Source organism: Pipistrellus kuhlii, unplaced genomic scaffold (assembly GCF_014108245.1).
Source record: "Pipistrellus kuhlii isolate mPipKuh1 unplaced genomic scaffold, mPipKuh1.p scaffold_m20_p_3, whole genome shotgun sequence".
NCBI lineage: Eukaryota > Metazoa > Chordata > Mammalia > Chiroptera > Vespertilionidae > Pipistrellus > Pipistrellus kuhlii.
The window spans coordinates 21,937,934-21,958,634 of record NW_023425529.1 but is presented as its reverse complement, the minus strand read 5'-3'; the positions used below and the strand labels follow the sequence as shown (position 1 = coordinate 21,958,634).

Genomic DNA, 20,701 nt, shown 5'->3' with positions numbered 1-20,701 from the left:
TAAACATTTTGACATATGCATCATTAATTCCATTCTGATGCCTATAGATAATCCCTGGTGTTACCCTGATTTTATTAAATTCCTTGGGTCTGCTCCCTTAGCGGAAAGCACATTTCTCTGTTGTACAGAGGGAAAGCTGAACTGACTGAGAAATTAACATCAGTAAAGGTGTAGCTGCCAAATACTTGGGGAATCTTCACAGAGGAGCTATATATAGATACCGTATATAATGTTTCTTTTTATGTATTTTGAATAAAATAAATTAACTATCTTTATAGACACTTTTTTTAAAGCACAAGGATATTCCTACAACATCTTTTTTTTTTTTAATATGTTTTTATTGATTTCAGAGAGAGAGGAAGGAAGAGGGATAAAGAGACAGAAACAGCCGAAACCGGTTTGGCTCAGTGGATAGAGCGTCAGTCTGCGGACTGAAGGGTCCCAGGTTCGATTCCAGTCAAGGGCATGTACATTGGTTGTGGGCACATCCCCGGTGGGGGGTGTGCAGGAGGCAGCTGGTCGATGTTTCTCTCTCATCGACATTTCTAGCTCTCTATCTCTCTCCCTTCCTCTCTGTAAAAAATCAATAAAATATATTTTTTTAAAAAAAGGAGAGAGAGAAATAGAAACATCAGTGAGATACACCAATCAGTTGCCTCCTGCACACCTGTTACTGGGGATTGAGCCCTAACTGGGAATTGAATCAATGACCTCCTGGTTAATAGATCAATGCTCAACCATTGAGCCACACCAGCCAGGCTCTCCAACATCTTTTAAAAGTAAAATTTAATTTTACATCCATCCATCCATCCATCAATCCATCCATGTAAAAGAGGCAGTTGCTTCAGAGATATCTGAAGAACATCTACTCCCACACACACTATATTGAAGCTTTTAAAAAGATTTTTCTTTCACTTATGCCAAGTCCTAAGTGTCTATCACAAGTCAGTAACTCTTGAACATGCTCTCTTTTCTTTATCTTCCAGCTTTGGGGTGTCCCTTATCATCTCCCACAGGGACAGGGAGAATCTCCCTAAATCCAGCTCACCCCTTCTCATCTGCCCGCTACCATGCCCTAACTCAGGACATCATGAAGCGGATCATGGTCTGTGCCTTTGCTTAAAACTTCTCGGTACCTTCCCCATCACCAGAACACAGCCCAAACAGCACAGCCTGGCATGGTCTCCCGTAAGATCTCCAGCTTCGACTCCCACCGCCCCTACTTTGTCCCACCTTAGGATCCAACAAGTGCAAACCACGTGCAGTTCTCGGAACATGCTTCTGCCTTCACCCACATGGTCTTCTGTCTAAATGCCATTCCCTGTGTTACCAACACTGTGAACTCCCTTACCCTTTCAGACCCAGTGCAGTTACTGTTTGTCTCTATGAAGCATTCCCTTGCTAAGTGTCACCCACCTCTGCAGAATAAATCAGCCCCTGCTCAGAGTTACAGCTACCTTCTGCATGTCTTGATGATCATATTTTACATTTATATAGCATACCACACATCTGGCATACGATTTTTAAAATTTGATTATTCCTCCAAACCAACTATTAATAAGTTGCCTTAAGGACAGGGATACAGTTCTATATTTTGGAGAACTGTACAACTCCCTTTGATGAAAGGAATCAGTAATTAGTTAATGTTAATTGCTACTTAGGAAGGCAATGAATAAATACTAAAAGAATAAATACAACCAATCAAATACATAAAACTGGTTAAAGTCATAGTGTACAACTATATGTAATGCCCCAACATGTCTGAGTTGAAGAGCTGGAAACATGTGGAAAGATATCCACAAAAGTCACCCCAGTTTTACCTGACGCCACGGGAATATGACAGCTGGCAACCTGCAGCGCCTTCACCGCATCACACACACGGGCAGGGTAGACACAGACGGCAGCCGTGGTGATGCCTGTGAAGAAAGAAACCACAGCAGCCTTCTGAAGGTGACGTTCAACATGCTTTTAACTGTTACCTACACCACAACATCGGCAGAAATCAAAATGAGAGGAAAAAAAGAATTCCCCCACGACACGGCAAAAATTAAAAGGCTTTTATTTTCCACATTCCTTTCCAGTTCTTGACAACATGGACCATTTTCTCATCGTCACAGTCATAGAATAAAACAATTGTGACACATTGTTCTTCGAAATTACATAACACGACTATTTAAAAGTTCTTAAATAATAAATATGGTGGCCTTACGTCAATAAAAATATCTTATTTCATGTAATTAACAAAATCCAGATTTGTCCAGCATTCAGAAAGTGGATGAAGAAAAATAGAAGTGAACTTTACAGGGTAGTAGGGCAAAAGGACATCTAATTAATACTACCCCCTCTTTTTATAAGAAATAATCTATATATATAAAAGCCCAGTGACCAGAACGGCAGAACAACCAGAACAACTGCAATGACCAGTGGCTATGATGTGCACTGCAGCAGCCAACCAGCTTGATCCAGGCCCTGATCAGCCCTCCACCCCCAGCTGGCCTGGACCCCAATCAGCCCCTCACATCCCAATCGGGGTTGGGGCCAGCCAGCCAACCACCTGCAGCCCTTCCCCTCTGCTGGCCCAGCAGGATGGGGGTGGCCAGCCAGATCCCACCTGTGCACAAATTTGTGCACTGGGCCTCTAGTGAAATATAAATCTGGAACTTCCATTTTGAGGAATTAAGCTCTTACAAAAATACAAATTAAATTAGACACTGTAAAATAAAACAATAACAAAAAGGATACAGGGTTGTTACATTTTATAGCCCCTTTCCCCCAAAGCTGTTACTATTAAGTGTTACTACTAGGTGCTGTTTTTATTGTCAACTCAAGAAAAACATCATAAATATTTTTCAAAAGTTGTCCAGTTTTTAGGTCTACAACTTATCTACATCTCCAGTTGCACTCATTACAGACACCCTTCATGGAAAGACCTGGCTCCTGACACCAGTCCAGTGACCAACAGGGCAGGTCCTCCTAGAAACAGCATTTAGCCGTCCAGGTCTTGGTCTCCTCATTTGGAAATATTAGATTCCGGACAGTGGGGTTCAGTGGTTGAGCACTGACTTATGAACCAGGAGGTCAATAGTTTGATTCCTAGTCAGTGCACATGCCAGGCTTGTGGGCTCAGTCCCCAGTATAGGGCATGCAGGAGGCAGCTGATCAATGATTCTCTCTCATCATTAATGTTTTATGTCTCTCTCTCTCTCATCCTCCTGATATCAATAAAAATGTATATTTTTTTAAAAAAAGAAATATTAGAGCCCTGACTGGTTTGGCTCAGTGGATAGAGCATCAGCCTGCAAACTGAAGGGCCCCAGGTTTCAGTCCAGTCAAGGGCATGTATCTTGATTGAGGGTACATCTTCAGTAGGAGGTGTGCAGGAAGCAGCTGATTGATGTTTCTCTCTCATCAGTGTTTCTAACTCTCTATCCCTCTCCCTCTCTGTAAAAAAAATCAATAAAATATTTAATAAAAGAAAAAGAAAAAAATATTAGAAATAAGGAGTCTGACTCTCAAAGGTCTCCTCCATTTCTAGAATATTAAAGTTTGGTACTTATAGCAACTTTCTAAAGTTGTAAGTTCTTTCATGTATACTAAGAGAGTGAATATAACTTTTCTCAAAAGATCGAAACTAACATACAAGCATGTAATATTTCCCATTTGCATTTTATTCTCAAAAGTATTTCATTTGCTCACAGAAAATACTTTATGTATGAGATGTGATTATTAAGTAATGAGACTGGCTTTTTCACATGTGGCTGGGGAATCAGAATCAGTATCTTAGAGTCACTAGATAGAAAATTTCCAAAACTGAAGAAATGAAAAAGAAAAATCAAGAAGTTCTCTACCAGCAACTTGGATCCATGATGGAAAGAACAGACCTCCATGTAAGACTCAGATTCTCTCCCTGCTGTTTTTTAGAGAAGAATCTAATTAGTTGTTGGTGTACACAATTCTATCACTTGGATTTTATTGTTGCTATCATTTTAGCAGCTGAATCTTGTCCTAAATCCTCTGGATTTAGTCATCAGTATTGTAAAAAGGGGAAAAACCATACAGATTATACACCATGCATTACCTTTATCGTGCATATTTAAAGCTTCCAAGAGATCTTTCCGGATAGGATACTTGGCTTTGTAACAGAGCCTTTGAATGTTGGAATATGTGTCATCACCTGAAAGTGTAGTAAGATCTATAAAGGTAACAGCTTTCAGGAGCCAAGCAGCCTGGTTTGAAGAAAAATAAAAATAACGTTAAAAAAAAATCCATCTCCAACTCATTTAGTTAGTAGAGAATCACTACACAAACATGAATGCTAAAAGCTGAAATCTATACTATCCAAAGCATATCATACTGTTACAATATAAACATTGCTAAGAGTGGCCAACAACCTGAGCATTACATAGAATAAAATAAAAGGGAGAAGAGTAGTCTTGCTTTTTTTTCTCCCATAGATATTCCAATTTGAAATCCCTAATAGATCAAGTCTCCCCACATCTAACTTCTCCATCTCATCTACAAGGAGCCCCTCACAGATACCCCACAGGGGAGAATGTAGGAACAAGCACATTTCTGTCTTACATTTCACCTCCAGCCCTGAGATCTCAGATGAGAAATAAAAAGACACCATGCCCTAGCTGGTTGCTAAGTGGTTAGGGCATCAGCCCTCCGACTAAAGAGTCCTGGGTTCAATTCCAGTCAAGGGCACTTACCTCGGCTGCAGGCTTGATCCCAGTAGGGCATGTGCAGGAAGCAACCAATCAATGCGTCTCTCTCACCTCAATATTTCTCTCTCTCTGCCTCTCCACCTCCCTTCCACTCCCTCTAAAAATCAATGAAAAAAATAGCCTTGGGTGAGGATTAACAACAGTAAAAAAAAAAAAAGACTCCCTAACTTCTTTGTTTCAATTTAATCCAATTCCATTTTTAAATAATCTTCACATTTCACAACTCATTCTGACTAGTTTTCTTTTAACTTTTCAATCAGCATATTTCAAAAGATGAACAAAATACGAGATGCCACCCAAAAGGATTCGATCCCAATACTTTGCCTCCCTTGTAACATGGACTCTCGAATCCTGTTAGTCCTGCGAGGCACAGCACGTCTTTGGTTGGTATCCCCGGGAGAATACGCTAAACCACAAGCACTCCACGCAACATCACTTCTCTGAATTTTGAAACATGGTTTATGAAAATTAATAGGAAGGAAAACACGATGGTCAAAGGAGGTCACCTGAGGGCCCCAACAGTGGGCACACCAGGTTTGGATGTTACGGGGTTTGAAAATTAAAATAGAAGACATCCAAAGAAGGGATGTCTAAGAAACTGAATAAATGTGCTGAGAAAAGATGCCACAGAATGCACTCATGAATAAAGATGCCTCAACATCATTTGCGGCTTTGCCACTCAGGACTGAGAACAGTTTTAACTTGTTTGGATAAATGGGTTCTCTTTCTCCCACCCATCATCATCCTAGATGAATTATTAAAATAAGTCGTGGACAGCTGCCATCTTTTAAGGTTAGATACATCTTGAGCAAAATTCAATACGGCGGCCTGGCCTTGGGGGGAGGGCGCGGCGCTGGGACCCAAGAGGCCTCACCTGCCACTCCTTCTTCACCGTCCTGCGAGCCTGGATCTGCTGAGCGCGTCTCAGCACCGCCGGTTGGTTCACTTGTACTTTGGAGATCCAGCTGAGGTCTAAAGGGGAACAGAGACAACATTTTAAAACTTAAAAAGTTTTATTAGCCGAAACCGGTTTGGCTCAGTGGATAGAGTGTCAGCCTGCGGACTGAAAGGTCCCGGGTTCGATTCCGGTCAAGGGCATGTACCTTCGTTGCGGGCACATCCCCAGTAGGGGGTGTGCAAGAGGCAGCTGATCGATGATTCTCTCTCATCGATGTTTCTAACTATCTATCCTTCTCGCTTCCTCTCTGTAAAAAAAAAAATCAATAAAATATATATTTTTTTAAAGATAAAAATAAATTGAAAAGTTTTATTAAATACAGTCACCTTTTTTTTTTATTTAACACGGTCCTTGAAAGGATCTATTTATCATCTGGCACCAAAGTTCTCTTAGAGCTTATGTTTCTTTTTTCACACAACCTTGTTGAAAGAAGCCCAGGTGTGATAAGGCATGCTCGGTGGAAAGTGAGGTACATTTGGAACTGGAAGAGCCTGTATTGATTCATTAAACAGATGTGCCTAACCGTGGGGAGAAAGACTGTGCTGCCGGGGCCACGTGCCTCCCCTCTGACAGCAAAGACGTATGTGTGAGTGCCCAGGCCAGGAGAGCAAATGATTAAAACATACTTAAGTGAATTGATGTCAGGCCTTAGAGGAATCCTCAATCACTACCCCCTTACTGACAAGATTAATATCTGCTGCATGCTGACAGGAGACAACCCATTCTTCCCTCAAAGGGGAATTTTTCAGAATGGATTAGAAATTACAACATTGATAGAACCGAGGTTTGGAAAAGGAAAAGAAACAAGCTGCTCAAAATTCCAGGAGAAACATCTGTCTGCTTCGGTGTTTGAAATGCTCTTTCCGACTTCATCCCACCCGCCATTCTCTGCTTGTTGACGGAGATTTCTACTTTAAGACCCAGCCTACGTGGTTTTCTCTGTGAAAACACCGCCAGCTCCCAGACAGAGCCAACATTGGGATCTATCGCTACTGGGGAACTTGTATTAGTTCACATTGGAGCTGGGGTACCATGGTCCCTTGTATTTCCTGTGTTGTGAGTCATGACCATATTCATCTCTGAGTGTCCAAACCAAACACAGCGACGGGTGCACATGCAGTGCCACTGAACCACCTACACTCTGGAACACAGGTGGCCACACCCACTTACCTTCCATAAACAGCCTCATTCTACGTCCCTCTAGCAACCTCATGTTTTTTGTTTGTTGTTTTTTAATATATTTTATTGAATTTTTTTACAGAGAGGAAGGGAGAGGGATAGAGAGCTACAAACATCGATTACAGAGAATCATTGATCAGCTGCCTCTTGCACACCCTCTACTGGGGATGTGCCCGCAACCAAGATACATGCCCTTGACGGGAATCGAACCTGGGACCTTTCAGTCTGCAAACCAACACTCTATCCACTGAGCCAAACCAGTTTTGGTAACAACCTCATGTTTGCAAAGAAGCTTCTCAGAAGAGCCTTAAAGAACTTGTGTAGAAAAGGTTCTTCATTAGGAAGTGTATTACAATTCAATTATTATTTATAAAGTGATGGGGAAACTGCTGATTGCATGCTAGACTATGTAAAAACACAAACAATAAATTATTTGCATCTACCACAAAAGTAAAACTACAAAATAGTCCGTGTCTACAAAAGACTCTCTCTTTCTCTCTCTCTTTCTCTCATTTCCATCCCATGGTGTAGAAATTGCCAGTTAGCCTTTGAATGATTAGAAATGATATTTCTTATTTTAAATATCACTGAAGAAGGAACATGGTCTGGGCGCTTTTTTTCTCCTAATTAAGTTATTGTGTTAGCCGAAATCATTTAACAAATGGATTTTTAACATTTCAATCCATCTGTTCCTCAAAGACATTGTATGTTTTCCTGCTTGTCTGCTGAACCAACTTCACAGAGAACTGGAGTCTAAGGTCAGGCACATGAAACCGGCCTCTTCCTCCCTGCTCCAAAACGAATTTGGTTCTCAGGAGACCCAAGGGAATAAAATCAGATAGACACGCTGGACTCATCAATTTTTCTGAGACCTATACAAACTTCTCTCTAACCAAAGGTAGGGGTTTTTTTTGTTTTGTTTTGTTTTGTTTTGTTTTGTTTTGTTTTGTTGTTGTTTTTAACTACTACTAATGGTGATCAAGTTCATGGAAAAGAATGTTTCAGGCAGATAGTAAAAACGAGTGAAGCAAGCAGCTGGGTGACACAATATTCACCATCAGGCAGCCGTGGATAGTAGTCAAAAGAGGAAAGAATATGGCAGTGGGGCACACTTTGAGGGGTTGTCCTTTATTTCATGTGACACTTCCTGGAAGTACCTGCCCACTTCTCTACTCCCCACCCACTCCGGCTATGGCTGCCAGAAAGAAGTCTCAGGCAATCCCATCCTCATAATCTGTCTTCCTCCTCCCCTGGATGCCCTGTCTTCTCCCTCTCTACCAAATGAACTCTGTGGCACAGTCTTTCCAAAGCACTGGAGTTCACGGACACATTCCATCATGTCTGTCTCTGGGCCTGGGCAGGCTGCTGGTCCCTTCTGCCTAGAATGCCTGTCCTTCTCTCGCCTGGACAGTGAGCCCTTAATCAACCTCTAAGACTCAGTTCAAGGATCTGAATAGACATTTTTTCCCAAAGAAGACATATAGATGACCAACAGATACATGAAAAGATGCTACACATCACTAATCATGAGGGAGATGTAAATCAACACCGCCATGAGCTACCGCCTCACACATTTAAACACACAACAAATAAGTGTTAGTGAGGATATAAAGAAAAGAGAACCCCTGTGCACTGTTGGTGGGAATATAAATTGGTGCAGCCACTACGAAAAACAGTATGAAGGATACTCAGAAAAATGTAAAGCAGAACTACCAAGTGATCCAGCAATTCCACCTGGATTTTTTTCTAAAGGAAACAAAATCACTACATCAAAAAGACACTGGCACCCCCATTCTCACTGCATCATTATTTTACAGTAGCCAAGATATGGAAACAACCTAATTGTCCACTGACAAATGAATGGATACAGAAAGAAATGGAGTATTATGATGTTATTTAGTCATGGAAAAGGAAATTTTGACATTAGTAACACTTACAGATGCACCTTGAAGGCATTACCCTAAGTGAAATAATTCATTCAAAGAAAGACTAACATTATATGATCTCACTTAGATGTGGAAGCTAGAAAAACAAAATTAAAAAAATCTGAACTCAGCCCTAGCCGGTTTGGCTCAGTGGATAGAGCATGGGCCCGTGGACTGAAAGGTCCTGGGTTCGATTCTGCTTAAGGGGATGTGCCATGGTTGCAGGCTCCTCCCCAGCACAGGCCCTGGTCGGGGCACATGCAGGAGGCAGCCAATCAATGTTTTCCTCTCACATCGATATTGTTCTCTGTCTTTCCCCCACCCCTCCACTTTCTCTAAAAATCAATGGACAAATATCCTCCAGTAAGGACTTTAAAAAACTGAACTTGGAGATACGTAGAACAGATTAGTGGTTGCCAGAGGCAGGGAGTGGAGGGCTGGGTGTGAAATGGGTGAAGGTGGGGACAGAAGGCACAAACTTCTACAGTGGCTACAAAATCAATGTCATAAGGATGTACAGTACAGTATGGGGACTGCAGTCAATAATGCTATATCACATATCTGAAATCACTTAAAAATTCTCATCACAAGGAAAAAAATTGTAACTGCCTGGTGATGAAGGTTAACTAATTTCATTGCGGCAATTATTTCACAATACAGACTTATCAACTCATTATGTTGTTCACATAAAAACTACGACAGTGTTATATGTTAATTATATCTCAATAAAACATTCTCAGTCCAAGTGTCACCTCCTCCGGGGACCCTCTCTGAACCACAGAAGTTGAGCTATTTTGGCTTCTTTTTTTTTTTAATATATTTTATTGATTTTGTTCAGAGAGGAAGGGAGAGAGATAGAGAGTTAGAAACACCGATGAGAGTCATCGATCAGCTGCCTCTTGCACACCCCCCACTGGGGATATGCCCGCAACCAAGGTACATGCCCTTGACCGGAATCGAACCCAGGTCCCTTAAGTCCCCAAGCCGACGCTCTATCCATTGAGCCAAACCGGTTTCAGCTATTTTGGCTTCTTTTTTCTTCCAGGGGCTCCTTTACAGTCTCCCTTCAGTCCCCTCCCCTTCGTTCTGAATGGCACTCATTTCTCTGAATGCTCATTCTCCCAACAGATTTTCTAAAATCCCAGCAAAGAGCTCAATACATGGACAGCATTCTATAAATTAGCTAAATGGCTCCCAAAGTCCAGGCATGATCTGTTCTAGAAGTCTTTGCCAGTTGACTTTTTATTTTTAATGTTTATCTCTCCCTCCCACCTCCCAGCTTTACTGAGGTATAATTGACCAATAAAAACTATATATATTTAAGGTATACTACTGGCTGTTTGTTTTTGTGCATGGATTTTTTTTTTTTTTGATTGACTTTAGAGAGAGAGGAAGGATGAGAGAGAGAGAGAAACATCGATTGGCTGCCTCTAGTGTGCTGGACTGGGGAACCAGGGTATGTGCCCTGACTGGTCATCAAACCCACCACCTTCCAATGTTTAGGACAACACACCAACCAACTTAGCCACACCAGCCAGGGCTACAACTCAATGTGTTGATATACATTTTATATATAACGTAAATTAATCACCACAGTCAAGGTAATTAACATATCCATCGCCTCACACATCTACCTTTTTTGGGTGTGTGTACTCAGAACATGTAAGATCTACCTCACAGCACGTTTCCAGTATACAATACAGCGTGGTTAATTCTAGTCACGTTACTATATAATAGATCTCCAGGACTTAGCATCTGGGATAATGAAACTCTGTACTCTGATTGCTTCTGATTAGAGAGGACTTTTGGATCTCCACAGGAGAAGTAGGGACTGAGCGTGAATGGGATCCCTGAGACATTCACCTTACAAACTAATCTTTAGTGCAATTCCCCACCAAAGGTCAGAACCCGTGAGGCCTACTCTCACACTGCTCAGATACCCACCTGCCAGAGGTCCCTGCAAACTATCTCTTGGAGAATGTAATAGGATTACCTTGCTCACAGTATCAGCCCCCACTGCTAAAAATATCACTCGTGGTCATAAAATTACCCAGCCCCGTGTTTAATCTAGCCATGGAATTTGCCTCTGTGACCTCCCATGGTAATGAATTATAAGTGACTATCTCATTTTATTAGCACTTAATTTGCTACTCTTTAATTTCATCAAATAACCCTTGTTCTCCTATTATGGGGTCTGGGGAAAAGAAAGAACTGATTGGCCTTTGTTATGTCCTCCATAATTTTTAATATTTTACTCGAGTACCCTTTAGCGTCTCCTTTCCAGGAGAAGTGATTCTATTGCACACAATCTCATCAGGACCATAGAATCCACTCTTATGGGGCCAGGAGGGGTTTCAAGTACATCTGTCTTTGGGGAGCACAAATATGAAATCATAATTGGAAGGTGGTAATACTCTTTTCTTAACACTCTCCAGTGAAGAAAATTCCACAGTTTCTCTTAGTATGTCATTTGGTGACTTTCAGAGGCTCTCTGTCATTTTTAAATTTGTTCTCCAAGACTCTTCTCACAATTCTTTATTATTATTATTTTTCCTGTCCCAGTCTCAGTGGAGAGAGATCATTTTCCCCAAAAACCTACTTTGTAGCCTTTCCATCACTACCTTTTGTGTTCCTATGGCTATTTGTGAACTTCTTCACCATATAAAACATGTAACACCCAATAACTGTATAAAAGAAGGTTTATTTTTGTATTTTGATTTTACCTTTGTTCCTAATGGGGAAAAAAAAAATTGTGATACTTTATTAGAGACTTTTTCCAAAAAAAAAAAAAACTTTGGGCTGGGAGCGGCCAGGCCCGGAGCAGCCGGGTCGGGTGTGGCCAGGCCCGAAGCAGCAGCTGCCAGGCTGGGAGTGGCCAGGCCCGGAGCGGCCGGGCCCGGAGCAGCAGCAGCCAAGTCCAGAGCAACTAGGTCGGGAGTGGCAGTGACCAGACCCGGAGCAGCTGGTTGTGGAACGAACCAGAGCAACAGAGGCCAGGCCCGGAGCAGCCAGGCCCAGAACAGCTTGCTCCTCGCCTGCCCCTGCCCCACGGCTGCCTCTCAGACATGGCTGGAAACTTTTGCGGGAACTTGAGGGTCTGCTGAATCAAGTGATGAAGGCTTAGATCTGGATGTGTTGAGTTAGTATAGCGCTGGGGTATTGATCTGTGAGTGCCTTGGGTGGGGCCTGGATGAGGCTGGTTGACCTATTTGGAAATGTCTTTTGTGTGAAGTGTATCATTGGGCATGTGGAGGTATTATTGATATGAGAAAATGCTAAGTAACTGATTTACTATCTGAAAAGGGATTTACTATTGGGGAAAGGGAGGGAGGAAGAGACTGAACATGGACTGTGCACCTATGGATGAGGACAATGAAGGGTGGGGAGGGGGCGGAGGGTGCGGTGGGAACCTGGTGGAGGGGGGAAGAAATGAGGAACCTTTGTAATAATATGAACAATAAAGACTGATAAAAAAAATAATAATAAATAAAAAACACTTTGGAAGAGTAAGAAAGATTAAATTTCCCATGTTTTTCTCTTTTTATTCTTCCCGGGTTTTAATATGGAACTAGAGGCCCGGTGCAAGAAATCGTGCACTGGGGAGTAGGGGGTCCCTCAGCCCGGTTTGAACCATCTCGCAGTCTGGGTCCCCTTGCTCCTTACCACCCACCTGCTCGCTACTCCTTAGTGCTGCCATGGAGGTGGGAGAGACTCCCGACACGGCTGCTGCGCTTGCCAGCCAGGGCAGCTGTGAGCCCGGTTTCTGGCTGAGTGGCACTCCCCCTGTGGGAGCACACTGACCACCAGGGGGCAGCTTCGGCATTGAGCATCTGCCCCCTGGTGGTCAGTGTGCATCATAGCAACTGGTCATTCTGGTCATTCCACTGTAATGGTCACGTAGGCTTTTATTATAGGCAGTCCTCGGGTTACATCAGACTCAACTTATGCCATTTGCCATAGCAGCCAGCTGTGCCACACCATGCCACGAGTCAGTAGAATCATGAGAAGTGTTTGAATGTGTAGATTAGATGAACATGGAATATGTCAGAGAATCTCTAGATTCCTTGAGGAGAGCAGACTGAAAGCAATGCTCTGGTCATTTTTACATTCAAAAAATCGAAAGTTATTTATTTCGGCTTAGGTTTCTTTATTTTGAAAAAAAAATCCATCAGCAGCAGTGAACTCAAAAGAAGTACTACATTTAATGAAAAATTAGATTCTGAATTTCCATTTCTCAGGAAAGTTAGTGATCTGCAATCTGCACAAAATGCTCTTTGACATTTATCGTGTGTCAACATTGCTCTACAGAGATATCACGGGCTCCACGAAGACCCAAACTTGCTTAAAAAGCCTATGTAGATATCCCAAAAATTAGCTGTTAAGAATTCTGTGCCTAAAGATGACAATTTAATATAGCCTCAAATGACAGTCACATAAAACTCTGAAGCATGGCTTTCCCTTCAGATAAAATGCGTGCTCTAAATATTGCTTGTTTTACATCCCAATTTCCTGATGTATATAAGAAAAACACACACACACACAAAACAAAAAACAAACAAACAAAAAAAAACAGCAGCTATTCATTTTTTGTTTCCAGAAGCAGAATTTCACAAACAAGTAGGAAATAACAGTTTTATATTAGAATCAAACCAAGATTATCATATAGCTACTATGTGACAAGAAAACATAAGGAGGGGACATCTGGGGACAAGAAAGGAGGATTCATAAACAGCAACGACATCAGAGGAAGTGTTGATATCAAAGAGGAAGGGAGGAAAAAGTGGGTGATTTAACGACACAGCTTAAAGCAACTGCATTATTTCCCTATCCTTAGTGAAATAATTGATACAGGCAAGCATTATCAAAGGATGCAAAAGACACTGAGTGATAAGTTCATGGGTCAACTGGATATGCACATGGTAGAGCAGTACTGCCTCATACATTACTTGCAGGTCAAAGGGTTGAACAGGAACTTACAATCAGCAGATGCAGCTGCAATTTTCTTAGCCATAGGACCAAACTTAACACCAAGCAGACACTCAGTGCATGCCTCATGACGTGAGTATGAACTACACAGCATCACTCCTGAAGTGCTCTGACCAGACCTGTTTAATCTGAATCTAATTAAGTTTTAGATATGGGATGGTTAATTTCGATTTTATGTGCCAACTGGACTGGCTCACGGAGTGCCCAGGTATCTTTTTAAAACATTATTTCTGGGTATATCTTGTGAGGGTGTTTCAGACAGGATCAATCCCTGAATCTGTAGACTGATAAAAGCAGACTGCCTTCTGCAATGTGGGAGGGCCTCATCCAATGCCTTGAAGACCAGAATAGAACAAAAGGCTGTGTAAGAAAGAACCCCCTGTGTCTGCCTCACCCAGCCGGGACACTGGTCTAGCTCCGACTTCACACTTGCACTCAAAAGGGAACTTACACCATTGACTCTTCTGGTTCTCAGGCCCTCAGGCTTAGACTGGGACTCACACCATCCGCTCTCCTGGGTCTCCAGCTAGCCAACTGCAGGTCTTGGACTTCTCAGCCTCCAGAATCATGTGAGCCAATTTTTTATACTAAATAGCTTTATCGCCAAAAATGGGTTTGGCTCAGTGGGACTCAAGGGTCCCAGGTTAGATTCCGGTCAAGGGCATATAACTTGGTTGCAGGCACATCCCCAGGAGGGGGTGTGCAAGAGGAAGCTGATTGATGTTTCTCTCTCATCGATGTTTCTGGCTCTCTATCCCTCTCCCTTCCTCTCTGTAAAAAAATAAGAAATAAGTTAAATAACATCATGAGGAAATAACCAAGTAAATCCCTAAGTTGGGGCAATCTATAGGTCAGATAACCCCTTCCCTCCCTCTCTAAAATCAATATTTAAATATATATATATATATATATATATATATATATATATATATATATTTAAAGTAAATAAATTGGTCAGGATAGCATTACCAAAGAAAACCTCAAAAGTCATTTGGAGCCCCAGCCAGTTTGGTTCAATGGATAGAGAATCAGCCTGCAGAATGAGGAGTCCCAGGTTCGATTCTGGCCAAGGGTACATGCCTGGGTTGGAGGCTTGATTCCCAGTAGGGGGTGTGCAGGAGGCAGCCAGTCAATGATTCTCTCTCATCATTGATGTTTCTTTCTCTCCCTCTTCCTTCCTCTCTGAAATCAATAAAGAAATTAAAAAAACAAAAAAACAAAAAACATTTGAAGGGGAAATTCAACAAAGGACTTCAGACAAATTAACATCAACAACAATAATAATATATGACTAATGTAAACATTTAACTCTCCTACCCAAAGTGGTAATTTTAAATTCTGACTCTTAAGCAAAAATTTCCTTTAGAACCTCACTGCTTTTATTTACTTATCTGTAAAGGACATGGTATTAATTAGTTAATATAATTAACCACCAATAGGCTTTAGTATTATATCTCTGGTGCTATCTTTCTAATTATATGGACTTCCCCAAGTAATACTGACACATCTAATCAAGTAAATGTATAAGCCTCATGCCTAGAATACTATTCCCTCCATCCTCACTGGGGAGCTCCCTCTCATCCTTCAGGTATCAGATTAAACATTCTCTACGAAGCTTTCCCTGATGCCTCATCCATAAGGTGTCCCTGTTAATGTGTGACCTCCACACCCTGTACTGCTCTGCTGTCAAGATTATCATAGAGGAAAATAGGACTAAGGGAAAGTCGATATTCAGTGCCATCACCAGTGCCCTTCCGCTACTCACTCCGAGAACACTAGCAGCCAGGCTTATGTTCCCCCAGGCAAAACACGGGAGGATTCATCTCCAGACAGGTTAGCAGGCCATCTTCCTCCAGTTAAATGGCCCAGCAGTTCTTGCCACCTAGTAAATTACAAAGTCCTATCTTCCCTAACTAAGGACACTTGAAAGTAAATGGTTTACACTTCTCCCAACCAGAGAGCAAATGGCTTAAATCACCCTACTCTGGAGATAGATATCAGAAATTCAATCAGCGCCATTTGTGCCAATCACACCCAAGGATGGATTAAGTCAGGGGAATAAATCTTGTTTTGGTGCATCAGCATAAAGCTGATTAATATTCCATTGAGATTCTCCTCTAAAATTCCTGCCTTTACAAAACAGAAAAAAGAAAAAAAAAAACCCTCAAGACAAAGACCCATCCCTGGTTCTATCTCTGGAGCACACCCACATCTTTCTTCCCTCTCAGGCATGCATCTTTACTTTTCTCCCTTAAACTCGAAGGGGCCCCACAAGACTTGCAATCAGAGGAGGAATGGGAAGTGGCAGCTCATCCTGGGCTTACCCCCTGAACTTGTCTCCAAGGCCCCCTTTTCTCTGGTTTTTCAGTGAGCTAACAGCAGCCCCATCTTGACTCACTTCGGTCACTGTGACGTTTGCTTTTCAGTGAGTCCACACAGCCCAGTGGGGCTCACTTCTCTCCTATAGCAGAACATCACCTCGTCTCTCTCCTGTTGCTTCTTGTACCTTAAGCCCTTCCTTTGTTTCACTGCCCCCAGCTTTAAGAAACATACTCTCAAAATCACCTGGACTCATCTTGTGAAATCTTTCCTGCACAAGGTCAAGAACCCACACACTACCAGGTGGCCTGAGACAGACCCCCTCTGGGCCCAGGCTCCTTCCCATGACAATCTCTGCCAAAAGTGACCAGGCCAAGAAAAAGACCCACAGATATTGAACAATTGGGAGTCTTTCAATGAAATGGCCTAGCAAGATCATCCTATGTGGATGAGTCCCATCGTTGCCCAGAAAGCTTTTAATGTGCTTAATGCTGCTCCTAAGTTTAGAGGAATTCCCAAAACAACCCTCACTTCTGATACCAACTGTCAGTTGGGGGGTTGGGGGGGGGGTCCCCAAGACCACTATCAACTATCAGGTTTGATAATTTACTAGGAAGACTTCCAGAACTCAGTGAAAGCAAGAAAGCTGTTATAATTGCAGTTATAGTTTGTCACAGAAAAAAGGATAGGGATTGAAATCAGCCCAAGAGAGACATACAATAGGCAGAGTCCAGGTGGGTTCCAAGCACAGAACCTCCAACTGTCCTCTCTCAACAGAGCAATGAACAGTTCTGAGTCCTCCCTGTGGCAATGCGCAGAGTACTGCCAACCAAGGAAGCTCACCCGAGCTTTGTTGTCCAGAGTATTTAGTGGGTCTTGGTCACAAAGACGGTTAACTCCCAGGTGGCTGACCTCAGTTCCCAGCCTCCGGAGGTCAAGCTAATACCACATGACCCAAAGCAGTCACCAGGAAACACACTGTCAGACTCTCTGTAGTGGCCAAAGCCCCAGGGAAACAAAGACACTCTTGCCAGGCAGGACAGTCCAAGGGTTTAGAGACTGTCTCTCAAGGACCCAGAATAAAAGCCAGACCTGTCTTTGGACATGACTAAATCCTTTACTACACAAATGCCTCATTCTTAAATATGAAGGGAAAACAAAGGATTGCCTGATATAAAAGGAAAGCTTCTAACAGAGTAAAAACAACTGGGCAGGCAAGAGTGGAGGGCAGTAAGGCAACAGAACACTGTAGGAAGCAGAAGAAAACTTGAGAATGACTTTAAATAATATCCTCATCCATAAAACAAGAGGAGAAAGCTATTGTGGACAGAAAGAAAAAAGGGGGTTCTATGGAAGGTAACCTCACAGGTGATCTGATCATATATTTCTAACTGGGCAGCTCAAGATGGGTAGTCACGCCCCAGGCATATAACTTGTTTAGTAAAAGGCTAATCTTTGCCTTAAGCAAGCCCTACCCATTGCTTTTGTGCATCTAAGTGAACACATCTTTCCGACAACCATCCAGAAGAGAGAACGTAATCGTATGTGGTAACTATCCCGTAACCTAATTCCCACCTTCTCTCCCTCACCTCCATGTAATCTTCCTTACTTTTCCTTCTTATTTCAAATGCATAAAAGACGCTGCAAAACACTTATTCTCCTGAGCATTGCAGATATTGCTCTTAGGCATATGTTCTCAGTTTAGCTCAATCAAACTATTATAAAAATTCTCTACAGGTCTAGACATTTTGTAGGTGGACATTATTAAGAAAAAGAAACTATTAAAGAGCTCTTAGAAATTAAAGATGTGATAGAAATGAGAAGTCCAATGGAAGACTTGGAAGATGATGTTGAAGGAACCTCCTATTCCTCCATCCTCCCAAGGCAGGGGGGTGGGGGGGATTAGACAGAAAACAGGAGAGAGAGAAAAAGATAAAATCCAAGGATCCATTGAAAAAGTCCAACATCCAAGAAGTAGGAATTCCGGGACAAAATTAAGAAAATGAAAGGGGGAAAAAAATTAATCAAAGAAATAATTCGAGAAAAGAGAAAGGTCACATTACAAAATGGGGGTAAGAAGAGCATCAAATTTGTCAAGAGGAACACTGGATAGAAGCCAAACACAGTGGAAGAATGCCGTGAAATTCCCAAGAAAACAGAATTTCAAATACAGGATTCTATTCTCAGCTAAAATATCGATTAAATATGACTGAAAAGTAAAAGCATATTTTGGCATTCACAGCCTTTATTTTCAGGAAGTTGCTGATAATCGCACTCCACCAAATCAGGAAGAAAACCACGAAAGAGGAAGACATGGAATCCGGAAAACGGGGCCACAATAGTAGTGTGAAAAGAAAACGGGGATGAAGATGGGGCCTCAGAGAGGGATGCAGCAGGCTTCCAGAGAAACTGGATTCAAACAGGAGAGCTGAGGTCGCTAGGGGTGATGTCTCCTAGAAAAATACAAACTTAACGAATGACATCATCTCTTTGAATGAACCAAAAAAGCAGTTTCATTGCTGACAGCTGGTGGAGGGTTGAATTAGTAATAACCACATTGAAAACGGAACAAATGAGACAATTCCAGGGAAAATAAAAATTTATTCAAAAAATAAAATGTAATCACAGTGTACCATATGGCTTATAAATGAATATTGACACAGTCTTAATAATAGAAACACTGAAACTGTATCTCACTAACATGATGCTGCCATAATGAGAGAAGGGAAGAGGGGCCCTAGGAGAGGAAGGGGGAGACGCAGGGCACAAGAGCTAAATCTTCATCTCCCACAGCAGAACGTCAATGCATAAAATTTAAAACTGAAAAATGAAGGCTCTCAGTACAAGTGTGTTATTTTGAAATATGGAGGGAAACGCTAGAAGAAAAGGCTCCTTTGAGGAGCAGGAAGTGGGGATGTAGAAGGGTGGACAGGAGTTTGCTGTAGTAACCCTTAGAGACATACCTTTTTAAGGAGTATAGTATATATTCAGTAAACATTAAAATAACATTTGAAAAGAGAGGAGAGAAGCATTTGCTAATTAAGCAGGATGAATATACCAGCAGGCCTTATACAGTACAATAAAAGCTGGGAAGTACTCTACTTTATATATACATATATATTTTATTGATTTTGTATAAGAGGAAGAGAGAGGGATGGAGAGTTAGAAACATAGATGAGAAACATTTGTCAGCTGCCTCTTGCACGCCCCCTACTGGGAATGTGCTCACAACCAAGGTACAATACATGCCCTTGATCGGAATGGAACCTGGGAACTTTCAGTCCGCAGGGGCAATGCTCTTATCCACTGAGCCAAACGGGTTATGGCAGTACTCTATTTTTTTTGTATTTTTTTTCCTTTTTTTTTATTTATTAGGTATTATATGTGTACGTATCTTACCATTGACCCCCCCCGCCGCCCCCACTCCATACATGCCCTCCCTCTCCAGAGTTTTTCATCCATTGGTTTTGCTTATATGCATGCATACAAGTCCTCCGGTTGATCTCTTATCTCCCCCAGATCTCCCTACCCTCCCAGCTGTAATTTGACAGTCTGTTTCTTGCTTTACTGTCTCTGTATCTATCCTTTTGTTCATCAGTTTATAATGTTCTTTATTATCCATAAATGAGTGAGGCCATGTGGTATTTCTCTTTCATTGACTGGCTTATTTCACTCAGCATAATGTTCTCCAATTCCATCCAGGCCGCTGCAAATGATAAGAATTCCTTCTTTTTTATGGCAGTATACTATTCCATTGTGTAGATGTACCATGGTTTTTGGATCCAATCATCTGCTGACGGGCACCTAAGGTGTTTCCAAATCCCAGCTATTGTAGATTGTGCTGCTATGAACATAGGGGTGCATATATCCTTTCTGATAGGTGTTTCTAGTTTCTTGGAATATATTCCTAGGAGTAGGATTACTGGGTCAAACGGGAATTCCATTTTCAGTTTTTTGAGGAAACTCCATACTGTTCTCCACAGTGGTTGCACCAGTCTGCATTCCTACCAGCAGTGCACGAGGGTTCCTTTTTCTCCGCAACCTCGCCAACACTTGTCATTTGTTGATTCATTGATGTTAGCCCTTCTGACAGGTGTGAGATGGTACTGCATTGTTGTTTTGATCTGCATCTCTTTTTTTGTATTCTTAAAGAGATCTCCAAAGATTAGTTAAAAGTGAGAGTCTGAACTCAAGACTGACACTGAAGAACCCACCTCACATCAGTGTTTATAAACTGCTTCTTACTTGTGAATTATTTTATCCTTCTCACCATTCTCCCAAGAGATGTGCCTCCAGGCATACATACAACAGTAAGTGTCAGATTATCTCCCAGTAGTTCTCTAAGTTCCATTCAGCTATTTCACTTCCCCTCTATTTCATAAATCTCATTAGAAATATACCATTCTCTTCCCAAAAGATGTGGCTTCTCCTTTCCTGCAGGCCACCAGAACTTACACTCTGGACTCCACCTAAGGACTTTCAGTGTGACTAAAACTCAGTGTATCCCAGAGGTTTTGATTTGTACAAATAGAAGCAAGTATCTCGAGGGAGGTATAAACAAAATGTCCTTTACAGGTTGTTCTATACCTGGCCAATCCTTCACTTTT

At 41.9% G+C, this 20,701-nt stretch overlaps 1 protein-coding gene across 1 annotated transcript in view; it reads right to left on the bottom strand.

Moving 5' to 3' along the window:
* The window catches only part of DERA (deoxyribose-phosphate aldolase), a 98,889-nt gene that overhangs the window by 63,592 nt on the left and 14,596 nt on the right, over positions 1-20,701 (bottom strand). Inside the window, exons 2-4 of the mRNA XM_036455390.2 lie at positions 5,602-5,699; positions 4,079-4,226; positions 1,821-1,916 (exon numbers count right to left, since the gene is read on the bottom strand). Coding sequence (XP_036311283.1) covers positions 1,821-1,916; positions 4,079-4,226; positions 5,602-5,699 — 342 coding nt within the window. The remainder of the gene's footprint in view (positions 1-1,820; positions 1,917-4,078; positions 4,227-5,601; positions 5,700-20,701) is intronic.